General features: G+C 37.1%; 1 protein-coding gene across 7 annotated transcripts in view; it reads left to right on the plus strand.

Annotated features, from left to right (window-relative positions):
• Positions 1 to 26,736, plus strand: part of LOC138327486 (tolloid-like protein 1) — a 216,770-nt gene that overhangs the window by 90,240 nt on the left and 99,794 nt on the right. For 5 of the 7 annotated variants that reach the window (XM_069273622.1, XM_069273631.1, XM_069273615.1 and 2 more), the window contains one exon: positions 18,458 to 18,539. In XM_069273622.1, the coding sequence (XP_069129723.1) occupies positions 18,464 to 18,539 (76 nt within the window). In that variant the 5' untranslated portion in view covers positions 18,458 to 18,463. Of the gene's footprint in view, positions 1 to 3,444; positions 3,790 to 17,715; positions 17,980 to 18,457; positions 18,540 to 26,736 lie in introns of those variants that run through there. The other 2 variants (XM_069273648.1, XM_069273637.1) reach the window with 2 other exon arrangements.

The following is a 26,736-nucleotide window of genomic DNA, read 5'->3' on the forward strand; positions in this document are numbered from 1 at the left end:
TTAATGAACAGCATAATTTACTGAAATATGTATTAATTTAATGAGTGTAGTGTCCTGAAACACACAACAGTACAGACCACCCCATTTCTCTCTTGAAATATAGATAGTTTATTCATCACTGTAATTTCATAATGAACTCTTCTAGCCTTTAAAATAAGAAGAGTTCAAATGTGTCCACAGGGGTGACAGGGGTGAATGAATTAAATCTTTGAGAGATATAATTAAATGAATGGTGAATTCCTTTAAATTATGATTATCTTGGGTACATCTGAACCTTGATCCCTATCCTAGATTACACAACCTCGTTGTATCTCACATCTGATCCACCATTACTGGGGAGAATATAAAGTTTTATGACCCTGTATGTTTTTATTAACCTCCACTTTGTGTTGGTTAATATCAAATTAACAGAGTTCCTAAAGATCTGTATTCATTCAGGCCCCAGTCAATAATGTTTGTAATGTTGTCTGCAAGACTGTACAATGTAATTTGGATCATTTCTCAATGCAGACAACTCTATTTACTTCCCCACTAAATACTGATCTTGTCCAGTAAACAAGTTAGTAAATCTCATTGTAAGGGTCGCTCCGTCAGCTTCATGGCCCTCCTTTGCACGAATATGTGTACACATGGTGAATAAATGTAGTAACTGTTTGCTGCCGGTCAATACTGTCAAAATCTCTCCATTTCAGATGTAATTGAGTTTATAAGTCCAATTTCTTATAAGGTTTTCAATGTAAGGAAACTTTTAGTCAGATGAACAGTACAAGTGACTTGATGCATTATATATTTGTGTGTCGTTAAAACATATCAATGTTTTCTACAGGAAATAGCAAACAGAGAGAGAGAGAGAGATAGATAAGGAACAATTAGTTTGGATAAGTTAGACATGTAAAAGAAATTAATACATTGGAATAACAAAAAAACAGTCCTTTTTGAATAAGATTTAAGTTTATAGCTTCGGCGAAATTCTTTGTAGAGTAGTATAGAGTGTCTAGAAAATTACTAAGAAGTTAGAACCAGGTGTTTCTGTATGATAGATAACTCATTCATTCCCATGATTCCATAATGAACTTTTCCAGCCTTCAAATTAGAGAAGTTCAATAGTATCCTTGGGGGGGGGGGGGACTTAATACACTCTGCTTAACAGTAGACATCTTAAAATATAAATCTAGGTCAAATAATAGACAAATCAGAATATGAAATGATTATATGGCAATTCTGCAACTGCAAGGCATATTGAACAGCATTGACCAAGATAGACTTTATATTACTTAAGGAAACAGATGTTTCAGGATTATTTCACAATAGCAACCATAAAACTTCCACACAGTCTTCATCAACCTGCATCCCTTTAATTCTTTTGTAAAAAAAACTTTTGCAATTTTTTTTAAGTCATTCAGACATTCTCTTTATTCTATTGTGTAAGATGGGATTTTATTATTACTTGTCTTTGTAGAGAGTACAGGGGAGGTGGTAATTTGAATGTCTCTGAACTTTGCAGCTCAGTGGAATGTACAGTAGGGCTATGGGAACAGACAATTAGTCATTATCACACCATCTCCAGCTCCAGGCCTTCAAACAGACTGTAGAATGATGTTCTTGTTTTAAACATTTAGGAAAGTGAGATTGGTTTAGGATAGGGACTGTCACATAGGAACACTGCTGGTGTAGTACCATGATAAGGCAGTGTTACACTACAATCATGTACGAATCACAGTCACTGCTTTTGTGAATGAATTCTGCACTAGTGTGCCTGCATGTGAACATTCAGACAAAAGAAAAAACCAATATAAATGATCAGAGAGGCGTTGGCTAGGATGCAGTGAAAATAGAGGTGGTGGGGTGTGAACACCTATATGATCCTGTTGTGAATGAGAACAGGGATGATTTAGGTACAGAAATGCAGGTCTGCAGGTCTGTAGGGAACTGAATATTTGTACACTAGGTTTAGTGTCTCATATATGTCTTTATGTTGATGTAAGTGTCTTCAAATTGTTTTAATATTGTTTTAATATCCCTACATGTGGTGTCTGCTCATATGTCTCATTTCGCTTGAGGTATGTCCACATGTCTTATCTTTTGTTACATTGTGTCTACTCAAGTTACTGTTGTCTACTTTCCTTTGAAGTATTTATGCTCTCTAGTGCAGCTGTATATTGTATTTCATTATGTTTTTTACTCTCTAGTGCAGTTGTATAAGGTATTTCATTATGTTTTTACTCTCTCGTGCAGTCGTATAGTGTACAGATTATATTTTTGGTCAAATTATGCCTGTGAAGATGGCAGATGTAATTTGTGTCAACCTCCTTATGCCTTTAGTATGTGATTGGTATAAAGTACATGGTGCATTGAAGGAAGCCTACGTATGGCTTGTGTCCTGTATCTGGTACCCTAGCTGTAATACTTGTTCGTGTGTCTCATGTTTGTCTCCTTTGACATTTGCTTATGTGTCTTATGTGTCCCTAATCACCTGTCCATCTTTCTTGTGTCTTTTGACACCAGCTGAGGTGTCTTGGGTCTTGTGACACTTGTTCATGTGTCTTGTGTCATGTGACACTTGTTCATGTGTCTTAAGTTTGTCTCCTTTGACATTTGATAATGTGTCTTATGTGTCCCTTGACACCTGTCCATCTTTCTTGTGTCCTGTGACACCTGCTGATGTATCTTGGGTCTTTTGACTCTTGACCATGTGTCTTGTGTCCTGTGACACTTGTTCATGTGTCTAAAGTTTGTCTTCTTTGACATTTGATAATGTGTCTTATGTGTCCCTTTACACCTGTCCATCTTTTTTGTGTCCTGTGACACCTGCTGATGTATCTTGAGTATTTTGACTCTTGACTCTTGACTCATGTGTCTTTTGTCCTGTGACACTTGTTCATGTGTCTTATGTGTCTCTTTCCTGTGACACCTACTGAGGCCAGTTGTATCATGTGACACTTGTTCATTTGCCTAGTGTCTTGTGACACTTGTTCATGTGTTTTGTGTCCAGTAATACTTTCCAAAGTATCTTGTGTCCTTTGACAACTGCTGAGGTGTCTTGTGTCTTATGCTATGTATCTGATGCCCAAACCACCTTTTGTTGCCCCTGTGACACAAGTGCATGTTTTCTTTGTCCAGCTGGCACTTGCTATGGTATATTGTGTCGTATGATTTTGCTATGGTGTCTTGTATCTAGTGATATGTATCTGATGCCCCGACCATCTGTTGCCTGCTGTATATGTCCAGTCCCCTGTGATGTCTGTCTTGTTGTCTGTAATCCTGGTTGATGTCTGTCCTTGGACCAATCTCCCAGCAGTATAAACCGAGCCAATCACAGCAAACCTGTGTCTGTATAGTACTAACTCTGGATTGTAAGCTGGTGGTGTAGGAGAGATAAGCATCTACATCTTGTCTTTACATACATGTATCAGGCTAGGCCTTCCTGTGCTGGCTTTCCATTGACTTGCCTCCTCTCTCCATTGATTATACTGTTAAAATATAACCAGTAAGGATCGTGGTGTGTATGAGAGAGGCTGACTGGTACTGTAGTGTACACGGACCCCCACACAACTCCCTTACTGCAAATACTCTAAAGTCGTCAACCATGGCTCCTGTTGTAGCACCATGATGAGAAATCAAAAAGATGAAAGTGCAGGATGAAAGAATGCACCAAGTCTGTGACTGCCAGTTGTGGAATATAAAGGTTTATACCTTAGTCTATGTGTTCTAACTGTGGCCTAGCTGTGTGTGCTAGACCAATGTAGCTCTCCTCTGTCACAGATGGTCTATATGGATCCCCTGTCAAAGGTCAGTTTATTTTCTATGTAACAGTTTTTTTTCTGCTTTATTGATTCATATTTGTGTTTGGTGAATAGGATGTGCTGTGTCACATCTGATGCCAATAATATGTCTGGAGACAGATTTAAGAGTTTGAGATATATATACAGACCCAATACTAGCCATTAGGGGGACAGACTGGTGTTGACAGCTTGGAACACGTTCTCTAAAGGTTTTCGGCAGCCACTATGAATTGGTGGCAAGAAGGTTTGTACTACAAGTCAAAGATATTTTTAATGATATGAGGTTTATATAATGTTTCTATTAATGAAGATGACAGTTTAAATGGAATCATGTATTAGGTCACTGTTAATGGCAGGGTGGTGTGATATCAGAAACACCCTTAGTTTTCGTTTGGAGACAATTAATTCAGATAAGTCTGGAAAACAATGAATTCAGGGTCATTGCTGTGAAAACTCAAAGACACCTAGAACTTAATATAAGACTATAGAAATTAAGTCTGGAAAATGGATTTCAACTATGTGACTGTTCTAAACTACATGTGGAGACAAATAAGGAGACAGTCCTGATAGATCAAATGATACAGATTAAGTCGTGAAGCCGAAATGTCTTTGGAGGTAGCATGCTGTTACAGGAGAGATTCCTATAGTCAGCTGCTGTGTGGAAACTGGTAAAAACATAATCTTTATTTGTAATTCTAGCCTATTTATATTTGATGTATCAATAATCATATATATAAGTAGGTCCAGAAATGGACAGCATACAATGAGAGTGTTAATCGAGTTACTGGTGTGTATATGTATAAGTACACCAACAACAAACCGGGGGTATAGTAATTAAATAGCCAGTGTATCTATCGGGGAGTTTTTAATTGATATTGATTTTCTGTAATAATTGCAGGCACATTCTGCAGTAAATCTGATGTTTCTGCATTTTCCAATAACAGTGATTTTCTGTTGGGAATTCCATGCATATTTTGATTTTCCAATACGGTCTATACATGGTAGTTGTTTGTTCAGTTAATATTTCTTTAACATTGCACGCACACGTGATTACCATCAATAATCTGTATCCTGTCGTCAATAAAACAAATAGCCTTAAACACATAGTTCCCACCTCCACCAACAATACACCATTGTGTATATGTAGAATCAAGCTGCAGTTTAACATTGAGGTAATACACAATGTCGGTTTTTCAGCTCAATAAATAGTGTACTGGCGTTAAAATTTACCGGTTTTGATCGAAAGTGTCTTGGGGTTTCTAGTAGCAAACTCCATTTTCTTTGGTGCATTTGTCAGACATTTTTCTCAGGATAACATTATTTATTCAAGAATTTTACATATATATTTGTTTTGAAACAAAATGAAACAATTTTTAAGCTCTTAGTGGTATTTCACTAGAGTCTGAGTTATGGGTTTGAAAATGTAAGTTTTCTCCTTTGATGTGTTTTATCCAATGCAAGAATTGTCTTGTAATTGTGGAGATTCTTTTTTTGTACCTGGTGTATTAAATTTACTCAAAAATTCTTAAGCTAAATTAAAAAAATATTAACTCTTAAAAGAATTAATTTTAAAGAAATTTTGATAGATAATTTCATTTTGATTGTGGAAATTAATTTATAGGCTTTTTCTTTACTCTTGACTTTTGGATAGTACTATATAACAGAAACAACAAGATGTTGGTGCTACCCTTCATAAAAACATTGATTTCAAAGTAAACTTTCTGTTTATCAGTATGGAGTATTCACAAAAGAAAAAAAAACAAAAAACCCAAAAATGGCAACATTGACTTATGAGATGGTTTGTTATTGATTCAGCGTTATTTGAAGAACTTTAAGAGCAAAATCCAGATGTAATTTAAGATGTCATATTGATGAATATATTGTGACTAACAGAAACACCACCTGTGTCATGGGGCCACATTCTCTCCGAGTCTTCTCCATCTACCGCCAATTTGTTCTCAGCTTCAAACACCGTGATATTTCTCTGATGGCCGATATCTCATTGTGGATTATGCCATTTATGGAAAGAAATAACCACAACGGAACATTCAGAATATTATATACGAGTATTTTCTGTATGTGTATGGAATGACAAATTGTTACCAGCATAACCTCTTTTACAGGAACAAGTCTGATTCAGGGATTTTAACCGCATTCCTACATTGTGTTTCCTATGATTTACGGAAATTGATACACAATATTACCGTTACCATAAACAGCAGTCATCATTGACTGCGCGATTTGGTAAGCGGCTATTTCTATAATGTCCTTCATGATACTTTACAATTTAGAAACAATTGGTTGTATGACCAGCCAGACTACTTGATCAATGATGCTGTCAAGGTTGTTTAGAGGTCAGGGACCAGATGTCAGAGACTTGAATGGAGAGGAATAAGTTTATTGGAAATATTAGTATTATATTTTTTATAATAATTGAAACCCCATTTATATAAATATATGTTTGATGAAATTTTCCATTTAATTGGTCGAGAACAAAGGTAAGACCAAATTGGTTTCTGTCTCAAACCTGTTAATCTTTAAATAATCTTTCTTTAGGTTAAGTTTAAATTACAAAGTACTTATTCTGCTTAGTTTTATCTACCATATTTAATTCTTGTATTTAGAAATCTTTTGAAATTTATATCTGAGTATTTTAAAAGTTTTTTTTAAAAAAAACTCAAAAAATGTTGCAATATAACCCTTTAACCTCTGACCTGGTATTTGACCTGGACTGACTGTAGTACTGGTTGCTTGTAACATCGTTTTTGTAAAACAGTTTATAATGTTGCTACCATCTGTTTGTGTATTAGATATTGCCCCAACAGTTAGTTTGTGGTGCAAAAGTAGAGGTTTTACCCCTTGGGGTATAAAGGTTTGTTTTCCGTTGTACTGCCGCGGAGGGTGAAGACAGAATTCTCAGTTCAACCAGGTACAGAGAGCAGGCGGAGTGGAGGGTATCACCTATCACATATTACCACTGTGATGCAGCAATCTTCACACACATTACCCTCTAATAATAAATATTATCCTTTTTTCATCCAGGTTGTGACCTTTTTATTCTATTCAACCTGATTCTATTACTGTATATACCGTCTATCATTGTCTGATTCCAAAGCCAAGCCTGTCATGTGAGGAGTACCCACTGTAGAGCAAAAATGTTGGGATGCTTTGCAAGTTTAATGATAGAACCAATATAGCACTGCCACCATGTGTGTGTTAGGGGAGAGAAAGCCTCATTGTAGTGAGGTGCTCTTCAAATATTCTCCAAAATTAGGTCGCATGTTTCTATTTTTCTCAACAATGTTGTTTGATATAAGCTTAAGAAAAATGCCTTGTTATTACTTTGAAACAGCTTGCTTATTACCAGGAATGCTTTCATTTAGGATAATGGCATATAGCACAGTGTTGTCTGGGGAGTTGTTTGAGGTGTTAGGCAGCTGTTGATTTCTGAATGTTGTGTATTTGAATGTCTGCTATCACAGTAGAATATTATAACAAGGGTCATTTGGGTCAATTTTATTTCTGATACAAATCAAATTGATTCTATGAAGATTTTATGTTAAAAATCATTACACTTTATCAGCCTATGGTTAGAAATTGATATTTAGGTGGAGATCAAAGTCATGACTTGTTAATTTGCTCTGTTAAATGGCACTATTTGTAAAGTGTTAGAAATTAGGTGGCACTGGATTTTTGTAGGCACATCAGGTGGCACTGGATATTTGTAGGCACATCAGATCAGGTGGCACTGGATATTTGTAGGCACATCAGATCAGGTGGCACCGGATATGTGTAGGCACATCAGATCAGGTGGCACTGAATATTTGTAGGCACATCAGGTGGCACTGGATATTTGTAGGCACATCAGATCAGGTGGCACTGGATATGTGTAGGCACATCAGATCAGGTGGCACTGGATATGTGTAGGCACATCAGATCAGGTGGCACTGGATATGTGTAGGCACATCAGATCAGGTGGCACTGGATATTTGTAGGCACATCAGGTGGCACCGGATATGTGTAGGCACATCAGATCAGGTGGCACTGGATATTTGTAGGCACATCAGGTGGCACTGGATATGTGTAGGCACATCAGATCAGGTGGCACTGGATATTTGTAGGCACATCAGGTGGCACTGGATATGTGTAGGCACATCAGATCAGGTGGCACTGGATATTTGTAGGCACATCAGGTGGCACTGGATTATGTGTAGGCACATCAGATCAGGTGGCACTGGATATTTGTAGGCACATCAGGTGGCACTGGATATGTGTAGGCACATCAGATCAGGTGGCACTGGATATTTGTAGGCACATCAGGTGGCACTGGATATGTGTAGGCACATCAGATCAGGTGGCACTGGATATTTGTAGGCACATCAGATCAGGTGGCACTGGATATTTGTAGGTACATCAGGTGGCACTGTCTAATGAAAGATCACTATGTGGAACCAACTGTTTATAGGCCAACTAAGTGGCATCATCTGTCTGTAGGCCACAAAGTGGCACTGTATGTTTGTAAGTTCATCAGATTGCACAATGTTTATATGGTGCTAGGTGGCATCACCTGTTCATAGGGTGCAAGATGGCATCTCCTGTCTAAAGGCCACTAAATGGCGACACCAGTCCCAAGGCCACTAGGTGGTGACAGGTGTCTTAAGGCCCAATTGAAACATGTCTAAATCTTCTAGGTAACCTTTTTAACACCACTAAGTATCCCAAGGCTCACTAGATGGCACCACCTGTCTGAATCCTCCAATTTGTAAGTTTGATGGTTGCATCATTGTTGATCCACTTATCTTTAACACCAGGTGGCACCACATGTCTGAATCCTGATATGTGTTGACACTAGGTGGCACCATCAGTCTAGTACCTGTCACCTTAATTTGATTGATATTTATGCGACGAGAACACTGTAACCCATCGTCTGTGACCTTATATTTAAGGGTCAATTATTGCAAGCTCTATCACTTTTGTAGCCAGATGGCTATTAAGTTGACCAAAGTTAAGGTCGTCCACGTCCTAGACATTTAACTTGGCACCCGGTTGCCAAGCAGTTTGGGCATTTATTTTCATGAGACAATATGTAGGATCGATGAAGTTTGTACCTTTGAGCTTTGGTCTTTGCCACCACACCGTTGTTGGGGATTGCCTCATGGTTAGAGTCATCAATACAAGTTTGGCTAGGAATTACAGCCGACCAATAACCTGTAGGGTTGTGGTGTGGGGCAGACAGCAGCTCGTCTCATCAGTAATTGGCCTGAAGCTCGGCCAAACTCACCCTACGGGATCACAAAAATTGAATGTCCATACTAACTCCTAACAACATCTATACAAATATATCTATATTTGATTATTTTCTCTTGTTAAGTACATGTTGATAGATATTGTTTGTAAATCGACAATGTAAATCAACAATACAAACAGCTAAAGGCGTTTTGTGATTTACTATAAACAGATATTCCTATAGTGTATTTGATACTTACACCCATAGAGCACCATGACGATGAATACATGCCTTTTGTAGTATTGTTATGACATTTTATAAGCAGTCACTGAATATTTCACATACAGACGGCATCAGATATAAATGCATGGTGTACTTTCTATAAATGAGCTTTCCCTTTCGAAGCTTCCGATTATCTGTCATTGATGATATTTGACAACATTCATTTGATTCCAGATTTAGGAAATGGTAATTGATCAATATCTGAGATAGGAAGCAATGTTTGACATCTGTTTGTGGGGAGGATAAAAATGTCAATCATCCATAAAAATGATCTGAAATTTTTTCGTGAAGGTCATGAGAATATTTTTAATGCAATTTTGGCAGACACTAATCATTTTATGTCTTATGTAGCTGATATGATAGATAGAAAGTATGGATGACAATCGAGATGTGGAGCCATGGTTGACATCTGTTGTTATGTGCAGTTATTGTTTTTTATAACTTCGGTCTATCAAGTTTATCAGTAGAATATTCCAATGCCATTCATCTGTAAAAATCCTAAATTTTACTTAAAGGTCATAAAAATAGTTGTGAATGCCATTGTCCTTTGAAATGGCTTGATCGAAAAGAAGATGACGGCCACCAGGTCCCTACGGACTGTGGTTTGCCATTAACTTCGTGCGTTAATCATGCACCGTCAAGCTGCATGTGCATACACTGCCCTACACCAGGCTTAAGTCATGCGATCCCATCGTGCGGTCTTCGTATACTCTGTTGGTGAGACTGAAAGGTTTTTTCATATTTGTTTGTAATGGAAATTACAGCTGACAAACCGTTGTCATCCCCGTTCAAGCTGTTATAAATACAATGCTTATGGATGTTTCAGATGATGTTGTAACTGTCAAACAACAATAATTGTTGTGGGAGGATTTTTTTGCAATTTTGCAGCAGGTTGTTGTGCTTTCAAAAATCTAATTTATGAAGCAAAAACGATGACGGCTAAAATCATATCTAGGTATATTGTTTTAGTCAGATTGCATGATTTTAATCCATGAAGCTTTCATTTTCTTGTTTTTAGTCAAAATAGCAAAATGTTTGACCTACAAGAGAACCATATATAACGTCTTCCAAGTGAAAGCCCAACATGACCAAATAAAATACTGTGTTGTGGCTGGATACAATTGATGAGGTTTAGACATCATGTCCACGCTTCATATTAACAGCCATGGTCTTTGAAAGGTGTGGCCAGATTTAGTTTAGGACACAAGCTGGAACACCTGAAAAACATGTTGATATTTGTCCAGTAGTTGCCAATTGTCCCAATCTCCAAAAATAATCCTCCACTTCTGGGTTATGAGTTTAAAACTCCCATTAAGCAGTTGTTGCTTTTTCTCTGAGTACTCTGACTTTGGGCATTCTTAGCCTGGTTGGGGATAGGACAAAAAACAAAACAAATCCTGTCCAACGGACAAGAATAGTGCCATTTTTGTCATTGCCATCTTGTAGAATGACCGTTCAATTGTCATATATTTTGTAACACTTCACTTCCTATGTCCGTCAACAATCCAATATGTCCTTGTACGCTCGATTCCCTGCCCCGACATGATCACTATGTCTATAATTAGGTATTACAGTCGGTATATAATTTGATAGAATTAAGCCGTGCTGAAATGTACATGTTGGTGCCAGTCAAGCAGTCATGTATATAGGTTGCCATTTTCCTGATCACCAATATGTTTGGCAGCTTTCTGTTATTCAAACGCCAAATATACCCTGATCCTGTTTGATGGCCGAGCAATGGGATTATATTGTCATGCAGACAATCATGTATGACATTTATCCCGGCAGGTTTTGCAGTTCCCCTGGGTGTAGCTCAGTACAGACTTGTTGACTTAATCTCATCTTAGGAACTGGCTGGCACTTTGGGCATGTAGGCCAGAGGCTGCTAAGTGACAGCATTGAAACTGACACAACACAGTAAGAACAGCTCTATAAAGAGCTCAATGGAATGGTACGGGTACAGAGAATAGGTACTGCAATGGCCTCATCTATCGTCAAATAGGGACAGAAGGTGTACAAGAAGCAAGGTATGACACTTGAGCAGGTCAAGTGTCAAGAGATGCATTTTTTTTTTTAAAGAAGCTAAGAGATAGTGATGGCACAGGTAATGACACATTTTGCCTTGTACAGGAAGTGTCAGGAGCAATGGTGCATCAGAAACTAAGAAATGACACAATTTGCTTATACAGGAAGTGTCAAATATGGTGTACAAGAAGCTAAGAGCTAACACAGTTTGCCTCGTATAAGATTAGTATAATAGATGGTGTACAGTAAGTTCAGAGGTGGTGTACAGTAAGTTCAGAGATGGTGTACAGTAAGTTCAGTGATAGTGTACAGGAAGTGTCAGAGGTGGTGTACAGTAAGTTCAGAGGTTTGTACAGTAAGTTCAGAGATGGCACAATTTGCCTTGTACAGAGAGTGTCATAGATGGTGTACAGTAAGTTCATTTGCCTTATACAGAGAGTGTCATAGATGGTGTACAGTAAGTTCATTTGCCTTGTACAGAGAGTGTCATAAAGATGGTGTACAGTAAGTTCATTTGCCTTGTACAGAGAGTGTCATAGATGGTGTACAGTAAGTTCATTTGCCTTGTACAGAGAGTGTCATAGATGGTGTACAGTAAGTTCATTTGCCTTGTACAGAAAGTGTCATAGATGGTGTACAGTAAGTTCATTTGCCTTGTACAGATAGTGTCATAGATGGTGTACAGTAAGTTCATTTGCCTTGTACAGAGAGTGTCATAGATGGTGTACAGTAAGTTCATTTGCCTTGTACAGAGAGTGTCATAGATGGTTTACAGTAAGTTCATTTGCCTTGTACAGAGAGTGTCATAGATGGTGTACAGTAAGTTCATTTGCCTTGTACAGAGAGTGTTATAGATGGTATACTATTAGTTCAGAGATTGCATAATTTACCGTGTACAGGAAGTGTCAGAGATGACAAATCTTCTGAGTATATGACACTGTGTTTGGCTGAGCGCCTGGTATCAGCATCTTTGTGTATTAATTCTGTAGTTACAGTAGATTTCTCATCAATCATTGTAGGAAAGTAATCAGACGAGAAACAATGAGCTTGTCACCTCTCATTCTCAGTCCTTGATGTACCCTTAGAGGGGCGCCATCAACACTCATTCTTGTCACTTATACCAGATTGAATGGAATTAAAAAGGAATATTCAAGTTTTGAAAATAAAATTTTGATTGTCAAAAGATGTATTTCTATTTGTTTATGCAAATATAGGAAGGAAATACCGTTCTATTCCTCAAATGCTCATTTATCATTTACAAGATTGATTTTGGTTCAAGGTCAAATAAAATATACCAACAAATCCCTCCATCCTGGCGGTAACTATTATTTAAAGTTTACTGATCATAAATAATACTTAAATCAAAATTGCATAATTCTTTTTGCTTCCTAAAACCAATTTATCTTTAGGTTGATATAGTGATAGAAACTAGCAGTAATATCAAGTTTCAGTATTAGCTGTATTGCAAAGCTCCATTGACATGTTTCCATGAATGTTTTACTGAATACAATATCTTCTGTAATCTGTACACTCAAAAACATGATTGACAGTTTGAATACAACAAAATAATGGATACAAAATATGACTATTAATTTAGTTTGATTTAAACATATTTTATTTGCACATTATATACAAATAGAATTAAACACAAGTTGTAAACTTATAATCCATCTTCTCCGAATTAATTTAGTGCGATGTGATTTGTTGATGAATGCATTATCTTAGTCATTGAAAGTTGATTGGTTAATGAAGACATTGAAATGTGATTGGTTGATTATTACATATGACCATGGGACATTAAAATATAATTGGTGTATAAATACATGACCTTACTGGTCATTGAAATGTGATTGGTTGGTAAATTTATTACCCTGGATCATTATAATATGATTGGTTGTTGAAAATAAATGACTCTGGGCATTTGAATATAAGGATAAAAGTCCTTTGAAAGTGTTTTGTTGATGAATTCTCAGCTCAGGTCACATAGAAATCGATGTGATCAGCAGATGAAACCATGACCACGGGCCATTAAAATATGATTGGTTGATTCAGAAAGAAATCCTCTAGGTCCTTCTGGATATTTCTTCTCTTGGGAGTTCTAACAGTTTTACTTACGAAGTACAGAAAGCCAAAGTGCATCGAGAGATATGGTGTTAATAAGATTTTAGAGTATGGTAGCAGAATTTACACAAAAATTCAATAAAGTTTTGGATTTATCAACACTGCATATAATTGTGTAGTGCTTGCCTTGGGCTATTATTGCAGTTTGCTTGGGAACTTTGTGACAAGAATTGTTCCATCATTTCAACTTACACAGTTCCTCTGGAGAATTTCCTCCTGTGATTGAGTGTAGCAGCTATACTGACCTTCACCTCTTCCCAGCATTCCTATCGCCTTAACTGAATTAAGCCTCTGTATAACTTTGGTAGGATCTTTCAGACTTGAAAAAGATGAATGATATGTTACGAGGAAACATGATCAATCAAGATATTATATGTTTCGTGGTAACAATTAGCCGACAAAATTTAAATTTACTGCGGCAACACCAACAATTAGCCGACAAAATTTAAATTTACTGCGGCACGTGTCATATACTTACAGTGTAGTGGGGTCTTACTAAGTAACATACAGTCGACTATAAATACCATATTCAACTCCTTCTATCATCTATAACTGTATTGTTTGGCAAGCTAATAATCAATGATAGAGGAAATCATGTAGACTGTTCCATACATTTTTTTTAACTGGTTGTTCGTTATTTTTAATGATGCTTTAGTACATATGGATGGATCCAGAATATAGTTCACTGTTCCTGTGATGTGCAGGTTGTAAGAGATTGATATCTCTATGATGTACAACAATTGGTGTTTAAACTTAATTAAGGGAAAAGTGTTATTATACTCAACTACATTGTATATATATCTGTCCACAGTTTGTTGTTGAATAAAAACAATCTTCTACTGTCAAATCTGTCCAAAATGATCACTCAAGGGACAAAGAAAGATAGTCTTTATAGCTAATCAGGTCTTTACACACAGGGAAATTGGCAACTCTGAACTCCATCAAGGTGGTCATATTAAACAGATGGCTGTTATGTAGAGGTTTTTTAGAGTCCCCTCATTGGAGTGGCACACCTAAGATGTTTCCAGTAATCTGTCCTCCTGTCTTGTGAAATTTAATCCAACATCAATAAAAGCATGCTATCCACTTCAATTGTGATATTTTGATGAAATAATTATATAACGATTAAGTATGTTCTTGGTTCCAGAATAAAGGTCACTGTTACTATTTGTAGAGCACCACCACTGAGTATTCTCTGCTTGCTACTCTCACTGCCAGCTCTGACATCTTTGTGTATGGCATGCATTGCACTTTGCTCCTTTTTTTCTCGGTACCACTAGACAAGCATTTCAGTATGATTTAGGAGATTCTGAGTTGTGAACAAACAAACAAATAATAATAGTTTTCCATTTGTACATGAATGTTTTACTTTTTTCAAAACGTCATTGTAAAGGGAACATTACAGATAGTTAAAAAAATAACATCTCGGAATATTGGGTTTGTAGCTCGGTTTGAATCAACAAATTAAGAAATATGTTTATTCTGATACAGGGATAAAGTTAAAATGTCCAATGAATGATGTCCTATGTAGTTCATTTGTATTTTGTTCTACATCAGAAGGTACTGTAAACCCACATCCATGTGCAATTAAATTTTGCTAATTTCGCAAAAAATCATGAAAACAAATCACTGGAAATATTTCAGTACAGGTAAAGAACAACCATAGAACAAAAGATTACTCTGTGAAAAAGTCCTTAGATATGATAACATGAAACAACACGAAAATAAAATAAGTTGGTCTACATACAATGTAAGTATGAACTTTGAAATGACGGCTCCAATCTTGTGGTCCCGTAGTGACTGTACAGTTCAAAGATTTGACAAATTCAAGATTTAGCCCTTAATCTCCTGTATTTGTAAGTACATAAAATAAGAAAATAATTTGTGTTTCAAGTAAAGATTTTCACTGTGTAGTACATTGAGGTACATAAAGTAAAACAGATATCCTAGCTGTTAAGCCTTACCAGTCTGATAGCAGTAATTTGTATTGAAGTAACAAATTAATTACATCACCAGTTCAATATTATAAATCCAGCGTAACCTGCTTTACTTAGGCACTGTGGAGAGAGCCGACTTCCCAATTACCCTGATGACAAATGAAACACAACATAATTGTCGCTGCATTGCATCACATATCGCAGGCTATTCATCTCAACACATAATGTCAAGTTGTATAATCACATCTTGCAAACAAAACAGCTTCAAAGCATCAGGTGATAGAATTTATAACACAATTATCGGTGATATTGGTGTATTGCCCCGACCGAGTCGGAGGAAGGTTTGGAATCTTGTACGCAGCATGTTCCTTGTGGAGTAACATCCTTTATGTTTCTCTGTTTGCATGTCACGTCACATAACCATTTTAAAGTATGTGGAGCAGACTGCTGCTTTAGGAATCAAACAATCGCCGTATTATCTGAATTTTGTGTTATTATGGTGTTATAATTGTCAAAACTCCATTGAGTTACAGGTTTTGTAAGTGATGTTTCCGGCAACGGGTCAATTTATTTATATCTTCCGACTAAAACATTTTCATAAATTTTGGTCCACATGCAATTTTCTTTGTCTGAATGCAAAGCCATTTAACAGACCAATTGTATCCAACGATATTTGTCTCCATTATGTCGAAAATGTTTGTCGTAAAAGACCATAGTGGAGCATTCAAGTGGTTTTTTTTATTATTCGTTCTTTGACAATTTGGACTAGTGAAACATGGAAAATCTACAACAAGGTTGGACAATGCTGACCAGAGATCTAACTGGTCATATATCAGTCTAGGATCTTTGGGAATACCGTAATCATTTGAAGTTCTCCGAGACAACATCAGTTTACCATCTACAGTTCTCTACAATTCCATGTAAGTCTATGGGAGTTGATTTTCAATACATTGCTTGAGCTCTAAGATACCCTCAGCTCCTCTGAAGCACAAAAATCCATAAGTTTGTTAACTTCATTTGCTTCCTGAAACAATGGAAGCACTTCCTAGTGTTAGTCTTCCCATTCATATCCCTCATCATAAAAATTACTAATAAAATTATTGTGTTTATGAATTTTGGTTTTTACAATCTAAGGTTTCAAAGGAAGGGGAGATAATCTAAAATTAGACTGCAGCGAGCCAAAATTTAAAGTCTGATAGCAAGTCTACTACAGAATTTGACACTTATGGTCTTACTTCAGGCTCTGTTAAGCTGTAACTTTATAGACTCTTTAATTTAACTTAGCCAGTGGAAATTCTAAAAATTAGATACTTAGGCAGAATTTTACAATGATGACCAAGGAAAGTTTGTGAAATATTGGGTGATAATTGGGTTTTGGATCATTGTTATAGGTGAAGGGTCGTTATGTAACAGTTAAAGTTCTGTAAATACCCTGGGGATTAGTGACTAACCTCATGTATCATCTTATTACCAAAACCCATCCTCGCCTGGGACAAGACATATACCAACATCTACACTGTCAGACAATATACATAGGCACATAAATTTTCTTCTAGACTCAATAAACTTATAATGCAACACCGAACAAGACACTTTCCTGGCTTAAGTTTCATTCAGTGTGAATCTTCATCACAAGTTCTGGATAAAGATGGCAGAATCTTTAACAAAAAATATAACATTGTGAAAAAATTTAAGGTTTGGAGCTACAAAAAAATCAGGAATGGTTAATGAACCTTTGACGATGAGTATTTGAAACTCTATTAAAATATTAAGAATTCTCTTCTAATTTGCTTTCAGATACATTGTATTCTTTGAATTTTCTTTGCAAGTTTTAAAAAGGTAAAAGTTTTTGCAATATTTTGCATTCTGTCACACAATATACTTTAGATGTGTGCAATTGGCAGACTTGACCTTGTACCTGAGTTAACGTACAAAATATGTTATTGAAAAGGAAGTTTAAATTCCTGTTAAAATCTTGAGCTGTGGTACAATTATAGAAAAGGTGTCTAATTTACATTTTTACCTGTTTATTGTTAAACCATTTAGTTGTACAAAACAGGCTTGATGATTTTATAATTAAAGGGTAAGCATTCATTTTCACCAAGTTAAGAGCAAAGCACAATGGCCAGCCTTGGAACACAGTGAGTGCAATATGAGTTGCTTGGTCATAATATCATGATGAGGTGTGAATTAACATACCTGGAAGTATAATTTCGCCTCCAATTTCACTGTTTAACGACAATATGATTCTAACTTTACACCTATTGTCAATCACAGCACGAATAAGACAATGTGTAAGGAGATCTTCACAAGTGGAGGACTATATAGCTTGCATGTGTATTGATTTGGGCCGAGCTCTTTGTAGAGGGGCTAGGCCGACAGGTATATACCTCTTCTGACTGATTAAGCTGTGTAGTTTGATATCCTGGCCAGTTTGAGTCAGGTGTGGACCATTCTCATGCATACTTGATGGTGTTGGCGCTAGTCTTTAGTGCAGACCTTGGGAACTCTGACGCGATACAAAGCGAAGGAGCATGCTACCTTTTTGTGATGCGGTAGTATTATTCTCTACTGGTTGTGTGGGATTCATTCGATTGAAGAAAAGGTATATGCCCACACACTAAAGGTGTGAATGAAATTTGTCTCTTATGGCATATTACATTGTGAATCTCTGCTTTACGGATATATTAACAGACATTGTAAAGACAAGGCAATAAAAGGATGAAATGTGCTGCCTTCGTGAACATGAATTGATCTAATATTGTTAAGCAGTGTCCTGACTTCAGTTTGTTGTACCTGACCTTACATACAGGTGGTAACCGGCTACCTGATACCCTACCTGTGCTCCTGTCATATTAGTCTATATTTCCTGGAACATCGTTGATCGTCTAATACACTTCAGAATTCCCTTCTTTAATTTGGAATCATCAGGCAGACTTCTGTCTCGCACTACAACATGCGCTTACTGTTGATATAGTTTGACAGAACATTTTTATTTTTGGTGATGTCCATATAATCGGTTGGGTATTACATTAAAACGTTGATATGATCTCTGTATTGAAAATGTTTTCTTTTTGTTTCAGTAAAAGATGCCGTGCTGTAGAGGACTGCCTTGTATGATAGTGGTGTTTCTGGTTCAGTTTCTTGGGCTTCTGTCAAGTCAAGGTAAGTTTGCCTACCATTACACTTCAACAGACACCAAATAGTCACTCAGAGCATTAAAAATTATATCTTACAACCCTTCTGTAAATACTTGTAATAATGAAACCATTGCACAAAACACATGGTTTGAAGGCCAAGAGTTGATCTCAAGCCTGGACTGACATTATTCAACTCAAAATCAATGAAAATATTGTTAAGGTTTTAGTTAATGAAAAGTTTAAGTAACAATGAATGAAAATAGAGCTCTGGGGATTCTTGTTCAAGCCTGATTTTGATTTTGCTCAAAAGGTTTGATTTCTTATCTTTATCTTAAAAGGTATGCTTTCTTATCTTATGCATTAAAGGTTTGCTTTTTTATGCTTACTGAGTATACAAATAGGTCATTCGATCATTGATACATTTGAGGTCTTTGCACTACATTATCCTTTGAGAATACTGGTGACTTTTCCCTCCATTGTCACATCAGGCTTTCTCCCTTGTATGTTGGCTGTAAGTGATGCTAATATTCCACAGAGAATGGACCTGTGTTAGGGTGATATGTCAAGTCCATAATCAGAACATGATATAGATATTCTGAGCTGATCGATGGTTTCATTAACACTGATAATACAGACATCTTTATGTACAGGTCTGGTGGTGGTCACTGTGTTGGTCAGTAATGTGGTCACTGTAGTGGGGTGTTCAATGATGTGGTCAATACATGATGTCATCAATGATGTCAGTGATGCGGTCACTGTTGTGGCGTGGTCTGTGATATGGTCAATACATGATGTCATCAATGATGTCAGTGATGCGGTCACTGTAGTGGGGTGTTCAGTGATATGGTCAATACATGATGTCATCAATGATATTGTCAGTGATGCGGTCACTGTAGTGGCGTGGTCAGTGATGTGGTCAATACATGATGTCATCAATGATGTCAGTGATGCGGTCACTGTAGTGGGGTGGTCAGTGATGTGGTCAATACATGATGTCATCAATGATGTTGTCAGTGATGCGGTCACTGTAGTGGGGTGTTCAGTGATGTGGTCAATACATGATGTCATCAATGATGTTGTCAGTGATGCGGTCACTGTAGTGGGGTGGTCAGTGATGTGGTCAATACATGATGTCATAATGATGTTGTCAGTGATGCACTGATGTCATCAGTGATGCTGTCAGTGATGCGGTCACTATAGTGAGGTGGTCAGTGATGTGGTCAATACATGATGTCATTAATGATGTTGTCCTAAGTGATGTGGTCACTGTAGTCGTCAGTGATGCGGTCACTGTAGTGGGGTGGTCAGTGATGTGGTCAATACATGATGTCATCAATGATGTTGTCAGTGATGCGGTCACTGTAGTGGGGTGGTCAGTGATGTGGTCAATACATGATGTCATCAATGATGTTGTCAGTGATGCGGTCACTGTAGTGGGGTGGTCAGTGATGTGGTCAATACATGATGTCATCAATGATGTTGTCAGTGATGCGGTCACTGTAGTGGCGTGGTCAGTGATGTGGTCAATACATGATGTCATCAATGATGTCAGTGATGCGGTCACTGTAGTGGGGTGGTCAGTGATGTGGTCAATACATGATGTCATCAATGATGTCAGTGATGCGGTCACTGTAGTGGGGTGGTCAGTGATGTGGTCAATACATGATGTCATCAATGATGTTGTCAGTGATGTAGTCACTGTAGTGGGGTGGTCAGTGATGTGGTCAATACATGATGTCATCAATGATGTTGTCAGTGATGTGGTCACTGTAGTGGGGTGGTCAGTGATGTGGTCAATACATGATGTCATCAATGATGTTGTCAGTGATGATGGTCACTGTAGTGGGGTGGTCAGTGATGTGGTCAATACATGATGTCATAATGATGTTGTCAGTGATGCACATGATGTCAGTGACTGTCAGTGATGCGGTCACTATAGTGAGGTGGTCAGTGATGTGGTCAATACATGATGTCATCAATGATGTTGTCAGTGATGCGTCACTGTAGTGTGTCAGTGATGTGTCATACATGATGTCAGTGATGCGGTCACTATAGTGGGGTGGTCAGTGATGTGGTCAATACATGATGTCATCAATGATGTTGTCATTGATGCGGTCACTGTAGTGGGGTGTTCAGTGATATGGTCAATACATGATGTCATCAATGATGTTGTCAGTGATGCGGTCATGTGTGGTCACTGTCAGTGGTGTGTGGTCACTGTAGTGGGTGGTCAGTGATATAGTCAATACATGATGTCATCAATGATGTTGTCAGTGATGTGGTCACTGTAGTGGGGTGGTCAGTGATGTGGTCAATACATGATGTCATCAATGATGTTGTCAGTGATGCGGTCACTGTAGTGGGGTGGTCAGTGATGTGGTCAATACATGATGTCATCAATGATGTCAGTGATGCGGTCACTGTAGTGGGGTGGTCAGTGATGTGGTCAATACATGATGTCATCAATGATGTTGTCAGTGATGCAGTCACTGTTGTGGCGTGGTCAGTGATGTGGTCAATACATGATGTCATCAATGATGTCTGATGCGGTCACTGTAGTGGGGTGGTCAGTGATGTGGTCAATACATGATGTCATCAATGATGTTGTCAGTGATGCGGTCACTGTAGTGGGGTGTTCAGTGATGTGGTCCAATACATGATGTCATCAATGATGTTGTCAGTGATGTGGTCACTGTAGTGTGTGGTGGTCAGTGATGTGGTCAATACATGATGTCATCAATGATGTTGTCAGTGATGCGGTCACTGTAGTGGGGTGTTCAGTGATATAGGCAATACATGATGTCATCAATGATGTTGTCAGTGATGTGGTCACTGTAGTGGGGTGGTCAGTGATGTGGTCAATACATGATGTCATAATGATGTTGTCAGTGTGCACATGATGTCATGTGTGTGTCAGTGATGCGGTCACTGTAGTGGGGTGGTCAGTGATGTGGTCAATACATAATGTCATCAATGATGTCAGTGATGTGTCACTGTAGTGGGTGGTCAGTGATGTCATAATGATGTCAGTGTCAGTGATGACATGATGTCATCAATGATGTTGTCAGTGATGCGGTCACTGTAGTGGGGTGGTCAGTGATGTGGTCAATACATGATGTCATCAATGATGTTGTCAGTGATGCGGTCACTGTAGTGGGGTGGTCAGTGATGTGGTCAATACATGATGTCATCAATGATGTTGTCAGTGATGTGGTCACTGTAGTGGGGTGGTCAGTGATGTGGGCAATACATGATGTCATCAATGATGTTGTCAGTGATGTGGTCACTGTAGTGGGGTGGTCAGTGATGTGGTCAATACATGATGTCATTAATGATGTTGTCAGTGATGCACATGATGTCATCAGTGATGCTGTCAGTGATGCGGTCACTATAGTGAGGTGGTCAGTGATGTGGTCAATACATGATGTCATCAATGATGTTGTCAGTGATGCGGTCACTGTAGTGGGGTGGTCAGTGATGTGGTCAATACATGATGTCATCAATGATGTTGTCAGTGATGCGGTCACTGTAGTGGGGTGGTCAGTGATGTGGTCAATACATGATGTCATTAATGATGTTGTCAGTGATGCACATGATGTCATCGGTGATGCTGTCAGTGATGCGGTCACTGTAGTGGGGTGGTCAGTGATGTGGTCAATACATGATGTCATCAATGATGTTGTCAGTGATGCGGTCACTGTAGTGGGGTGGTCAGTGATGTGGTCAATACATGATGTCATCAATGATGTTGTCAGTGATGCGGTCACTGTAGTGGGGTGTTCAGTGATGTGGTCATTACATGATGTCAACAATGAAGTCTTAAGTGATGTGGTCACTGTAGTCGTCAGTGATGCTGTCACTGTAGTGGTGTGGTCAGTGATGTGGTCAATACATGATGTCATCAATGATGTTGTCAGTGATGCGGTCACTGTAGGGGTAATGGATACCTACTGACTACTGTCTTATAGTGTCACCCATCACTTGCCTGTAGTAAATGTACAATATTAAAAATATATAGCAACATTGATAAAAATGACTATAAAATTTAATTTGATTCTTGAGTTTCAAGTATAATTATCAACTAAATGTTAATTAATCACTTGCTGCTTTTGTACATTAATGGAGTATTAACTTCCTGTCTTTATTGCCAAATTCACAGAAATACACATCATCATTGGATGCCATTTTCCCTGTGTCTTCTCCTCCAAGGTCATCTAAGAACTTAAACACAGTAAACGTAACTGATGGAAGATAATTTTCTCCTCATATTCACAAAAGATAATTAATGGTTATGGCGATGTTGACTGCCATTTAATTGAGTACAGTAGTGTCATTTTCAACTAATTGAAGTCTTAACTGAGGATCATTGTCTGAGAATAGTCATAATGGTTTTAAATGAACCCCAAAATTTGAGAGCATTGCTGGGCTGTTTGATGTCGTCTTGATGAATTTGGAATCTACCAGTTCTGGGAATGAAACAACCAGTTTTAATTCTATGGAACTACTCAATTCATGTTACATATCTTAATGATGTTATCATTTTCACTTAACTGTTTTCAGTTTTGAGACAGTGTTAAAGACAATATAGCATGTCAGTAGCAGTTTTTAATTTTTGTAATTAAAAGCAATTATATTACAAAGGTTAAGACAGATACTGGAAAATATTTTCTTTGGTCCTTGAAACTTTTTATGTTTAATAAAACTTTTGTGCAAGGTAATATACCGCAGCCTCTCGAAAAATATAGACATTCAGATGTCTGCAGTGCAATGAACCCTAGCTGTAACCCTAGCTGTTAATGGGATGTTAAACAGATTTAACCAATAAAACCAAAAATCAAATTTGTATCCTCCATCAAAAAGTACACCCTGTGATATGCAGTGCTGATAAAAATGGCCATTTAGACATAAACCAGTGTTCAAAGTTGCTTAGTTACTTGTTTGAGTGTTAAATAATATGTCTATCATTTTGCTATTAGTCTCCATCCTTTAGTTTCATGTCCATAGCCTTGTTGCAAATATAAATTGCCATGCACTGACTATTTTTTTCATCCTGGTAACCCCAGATTTATTTTTATATCCATAAGTCAAACCTTGGATCATCAATAGTATTATTTACTATTTTAATGTATGTAATTTTATTATATTACCATTAGCATAATCGCTTTCTTTTCTAGTAAATGTCATTCAGCATGTAACTATTTCAATATCAAAGACAGTAGGTCAATCTATCAGTCAATTCCTTAACTGGTCTCTTACCTTCAACATTTTTGAGGTTTAGTTTTCCCTGTGTATATCTCTCAGTTGCCCCACAGTGCAGTGTACTACCTTGAGTAAAATAATTACTGTGCAATAATTCTGCTAACTTGAGTCAAGGGAGCTAACTCTTGTCAAAGAGACTGAAATTTGCCAATTATAAGTGTATAACATATGACTGCAGTGTCCTTCTCCATAGATCTAGCTGATGATAACACTTAGGGAATGACGATTTCTTGCAATGGATATATTGTAATTATACACTGATTGTATTAATTATCATGGTCAGGAAGTTTTAGCAGTGTAATCTTGAACTGTGCATGTTAGAACAAATAAAACCGACCCATTTGACCTCTTTATTTAACAGACAGAATCAGAACAACCTTGAAAGATTAATCAGATTTAAAATCATTTTTTAATGTTAGTTTTCGAGGTAATTAGTTGATGTCGCTATGATAACTATAGCATTTAGGAGCGATTCAAGGCTGTTTGAAGACAGGAAACAATTGATATTATTTCTAGACATTAGTGTGCAAATATCATCATAAATGCACCAATTATATTAACCAGTATGTTATTTGTTCAAATGTTGGCTGTCATTTTACAGTTGGCATAGCTTTGAGGGAAAGAAATTATGAACAAGTTACTGGTAATCATAAATGTAGATTCACCATAAATGTTAGTGCTTGTATCAGTTGTTGTACAATTAGTTGTTAATTACCACAGATAGCTGATAGCTACCAAGTCTACCTCCTTGAATATTTCTCTGGTAAAAGGCTACTGATGAAATTCTTAAACCTTGTCATAATATTTATACCTTGATGGTTGATACTGGTAAACACCTTGGAGTAGAAGAAGATAGTACGAACATGGGTGAATGAAAATTGATGCTAATGAAGAACAAAGAGCATGACAATAGATAGATGTATTGTTTGTTTATCATGGGAAGTTGAGTTGATTTTGAAATTATCCTGATGTAGATTTTGTCTTTTGATGAGTCCATTGTACAGTTATTAAAGTTCACTGGGCAAAAGAAAGCACACTAAAAGTCCACCGCTGTTCACAAAGCCAAAAAAAAAGAATAAAAAAGAAAGCAAGAAATGGCTCTGCATGGCAGTTCAATGAATGCAAAAAATGCTAAGATGATACTTGCTTTTCAAAGGTTAAAGAAACAAAAAATTATTTCCATTTAGTATCAAAATAATCTAGAATATGTTACTGCTGTCACAATCTCTTTCGTTGACATTTTGACTGAATACGTAGTCTGTTTTAACAGAAATTGCTGTAGCAAGTGTTTCAGTAGCTATATATATAGGGTGTTCTTTGATGTGAATAAAGATTACAGTTTTGAATTGGTGTTAAGCAAAGTTAATAAGACATATTTAATTTAGTTAATACTATAAAGAATTTTACAGCTTCTGTCTACATCAAGCCAAAGTTTGATCATACTCTGACCATGGTGTCCAACTTGTGAGGTGAGCACCATTGGTGTTCTGTCCGCATTCTCCTTAGCGTAAGAATCGGTAATAACCACAATCTACAACAGCGAACAATTCTTTCTTTTCTGTCGCTAGACATTTTCCATTTATAATTTAAGGTAGTTGGGTTCACGTTACTAGATATTTGTTTTTAATTACGATCTTGGCCATGGAAAGCCTCAATTGTAGTCCCACCTAGCCTATTGTCATGCAAAATAGCTGTAAACTCGAGTGCACCCAATAACCTCCTCTTAGTTTCTCAATATTGGTATGGCATACAGACACTGACAGATATCCTCAAAGTTGGCAGCAGAATGTATATATTCACCCCCACGAGGCTATAGTGATCTGTACCAATCATTGATCTAGATCGTACTAGGTGTATTTATAGGGATGACAGGTTTGACATCTAGTTATCAATTTTTTTTTCCTCTTAAGTCCTTCTTAAATCTTCATACAGTTCTTTAAGAAATAAAATACTTACTTCATTTGTCAGTCCTAAAATATTTTTTTTAGGTTATCGGCTGTTAAGTTGTTTGCTTCCTTTATTGAACTCATGACCTTTACATCTATATAATCATAAATCACATAAAAAAAATTTACTCTATATATTATACACTTTTTCTCAAGAGGCAATATTGCTTATGAACTGCACATTAAATGTCTTGGTGATAGTCTCTAGAACATAAAGTCTATTCTATTGATGCAATATCAGTTGGGCCGTAATGGAAAAGCAAAACTCCAACATTCATAGCTAGTGTTTTCATTTATATCTTTATTTGTAGCAAAAATTTAATGTAATATATTTAATTTGCTAAATAACTTATTTCATTGATGTTGCTATGAAATTATGGTTGTAATTATGGCTTTACTTTTACTGAAAAAGTCTCAGGAAAGGCCATCAAACAGACAATAGCTTGGCCGGTATAATTTCTGTGAAAAGTTGGTGTGATTACACAATGTACTTTGGAATCAGTCAATAGGACAAGAAGACATCACCGGTGCCAATCCTTGTCTTAATTTTAAGTGAGAACCTACAGATGGATGAGGTTCTGATAAACAAATGTCTATTTTTGTAGCCCTCTGTATAAAGATTTAGTGCCGTCACTTCAGAAGTAAAAAGTCCTTCACCACAGACGCAAATTTCTGTCACAAATTAGAGAGACGACAGAGGTCACAATTAGGTTTTGTAGTGGTGTTTTGGGCCGGTTGCCATGGTTTCTGACAGCGGTCAATCATTTGGAGCGTTTTATATATAAGCTACAACGGAAGTCATTACTTCGGCATCCTTCTTGTTTGTCACATCCCGAAAGTTGTGGAAGAGGTCAGTATAATTGAATTAGTGTGCTCTAAATTCACAGGGAAACATTCATTGGTTTGTTGGCGTATTCTTCAACACTTGTTTTTACAAGAGTGCTGTGTTAAGTTGAAAAAAAAAGTAAATAGAATCTAAATGATTGTTTTCTAAAGAAAGAAAAAATTAAGAGTCAA

This window comes from Argopecten irradians, chromosome 1, assembly GCF_041381155.1.
Source record: "Argopecten irradians isolate NY chromosome 1, Ai_NY, whole genome shotgun sequence".
In the NCBI taxonomy this organism is placed as follows: Eukaryota; Metazoa; Mollusca; class Bivalvia; order Pectinida; family Pectinidae; genus Argopecten; species Argopecten irradians.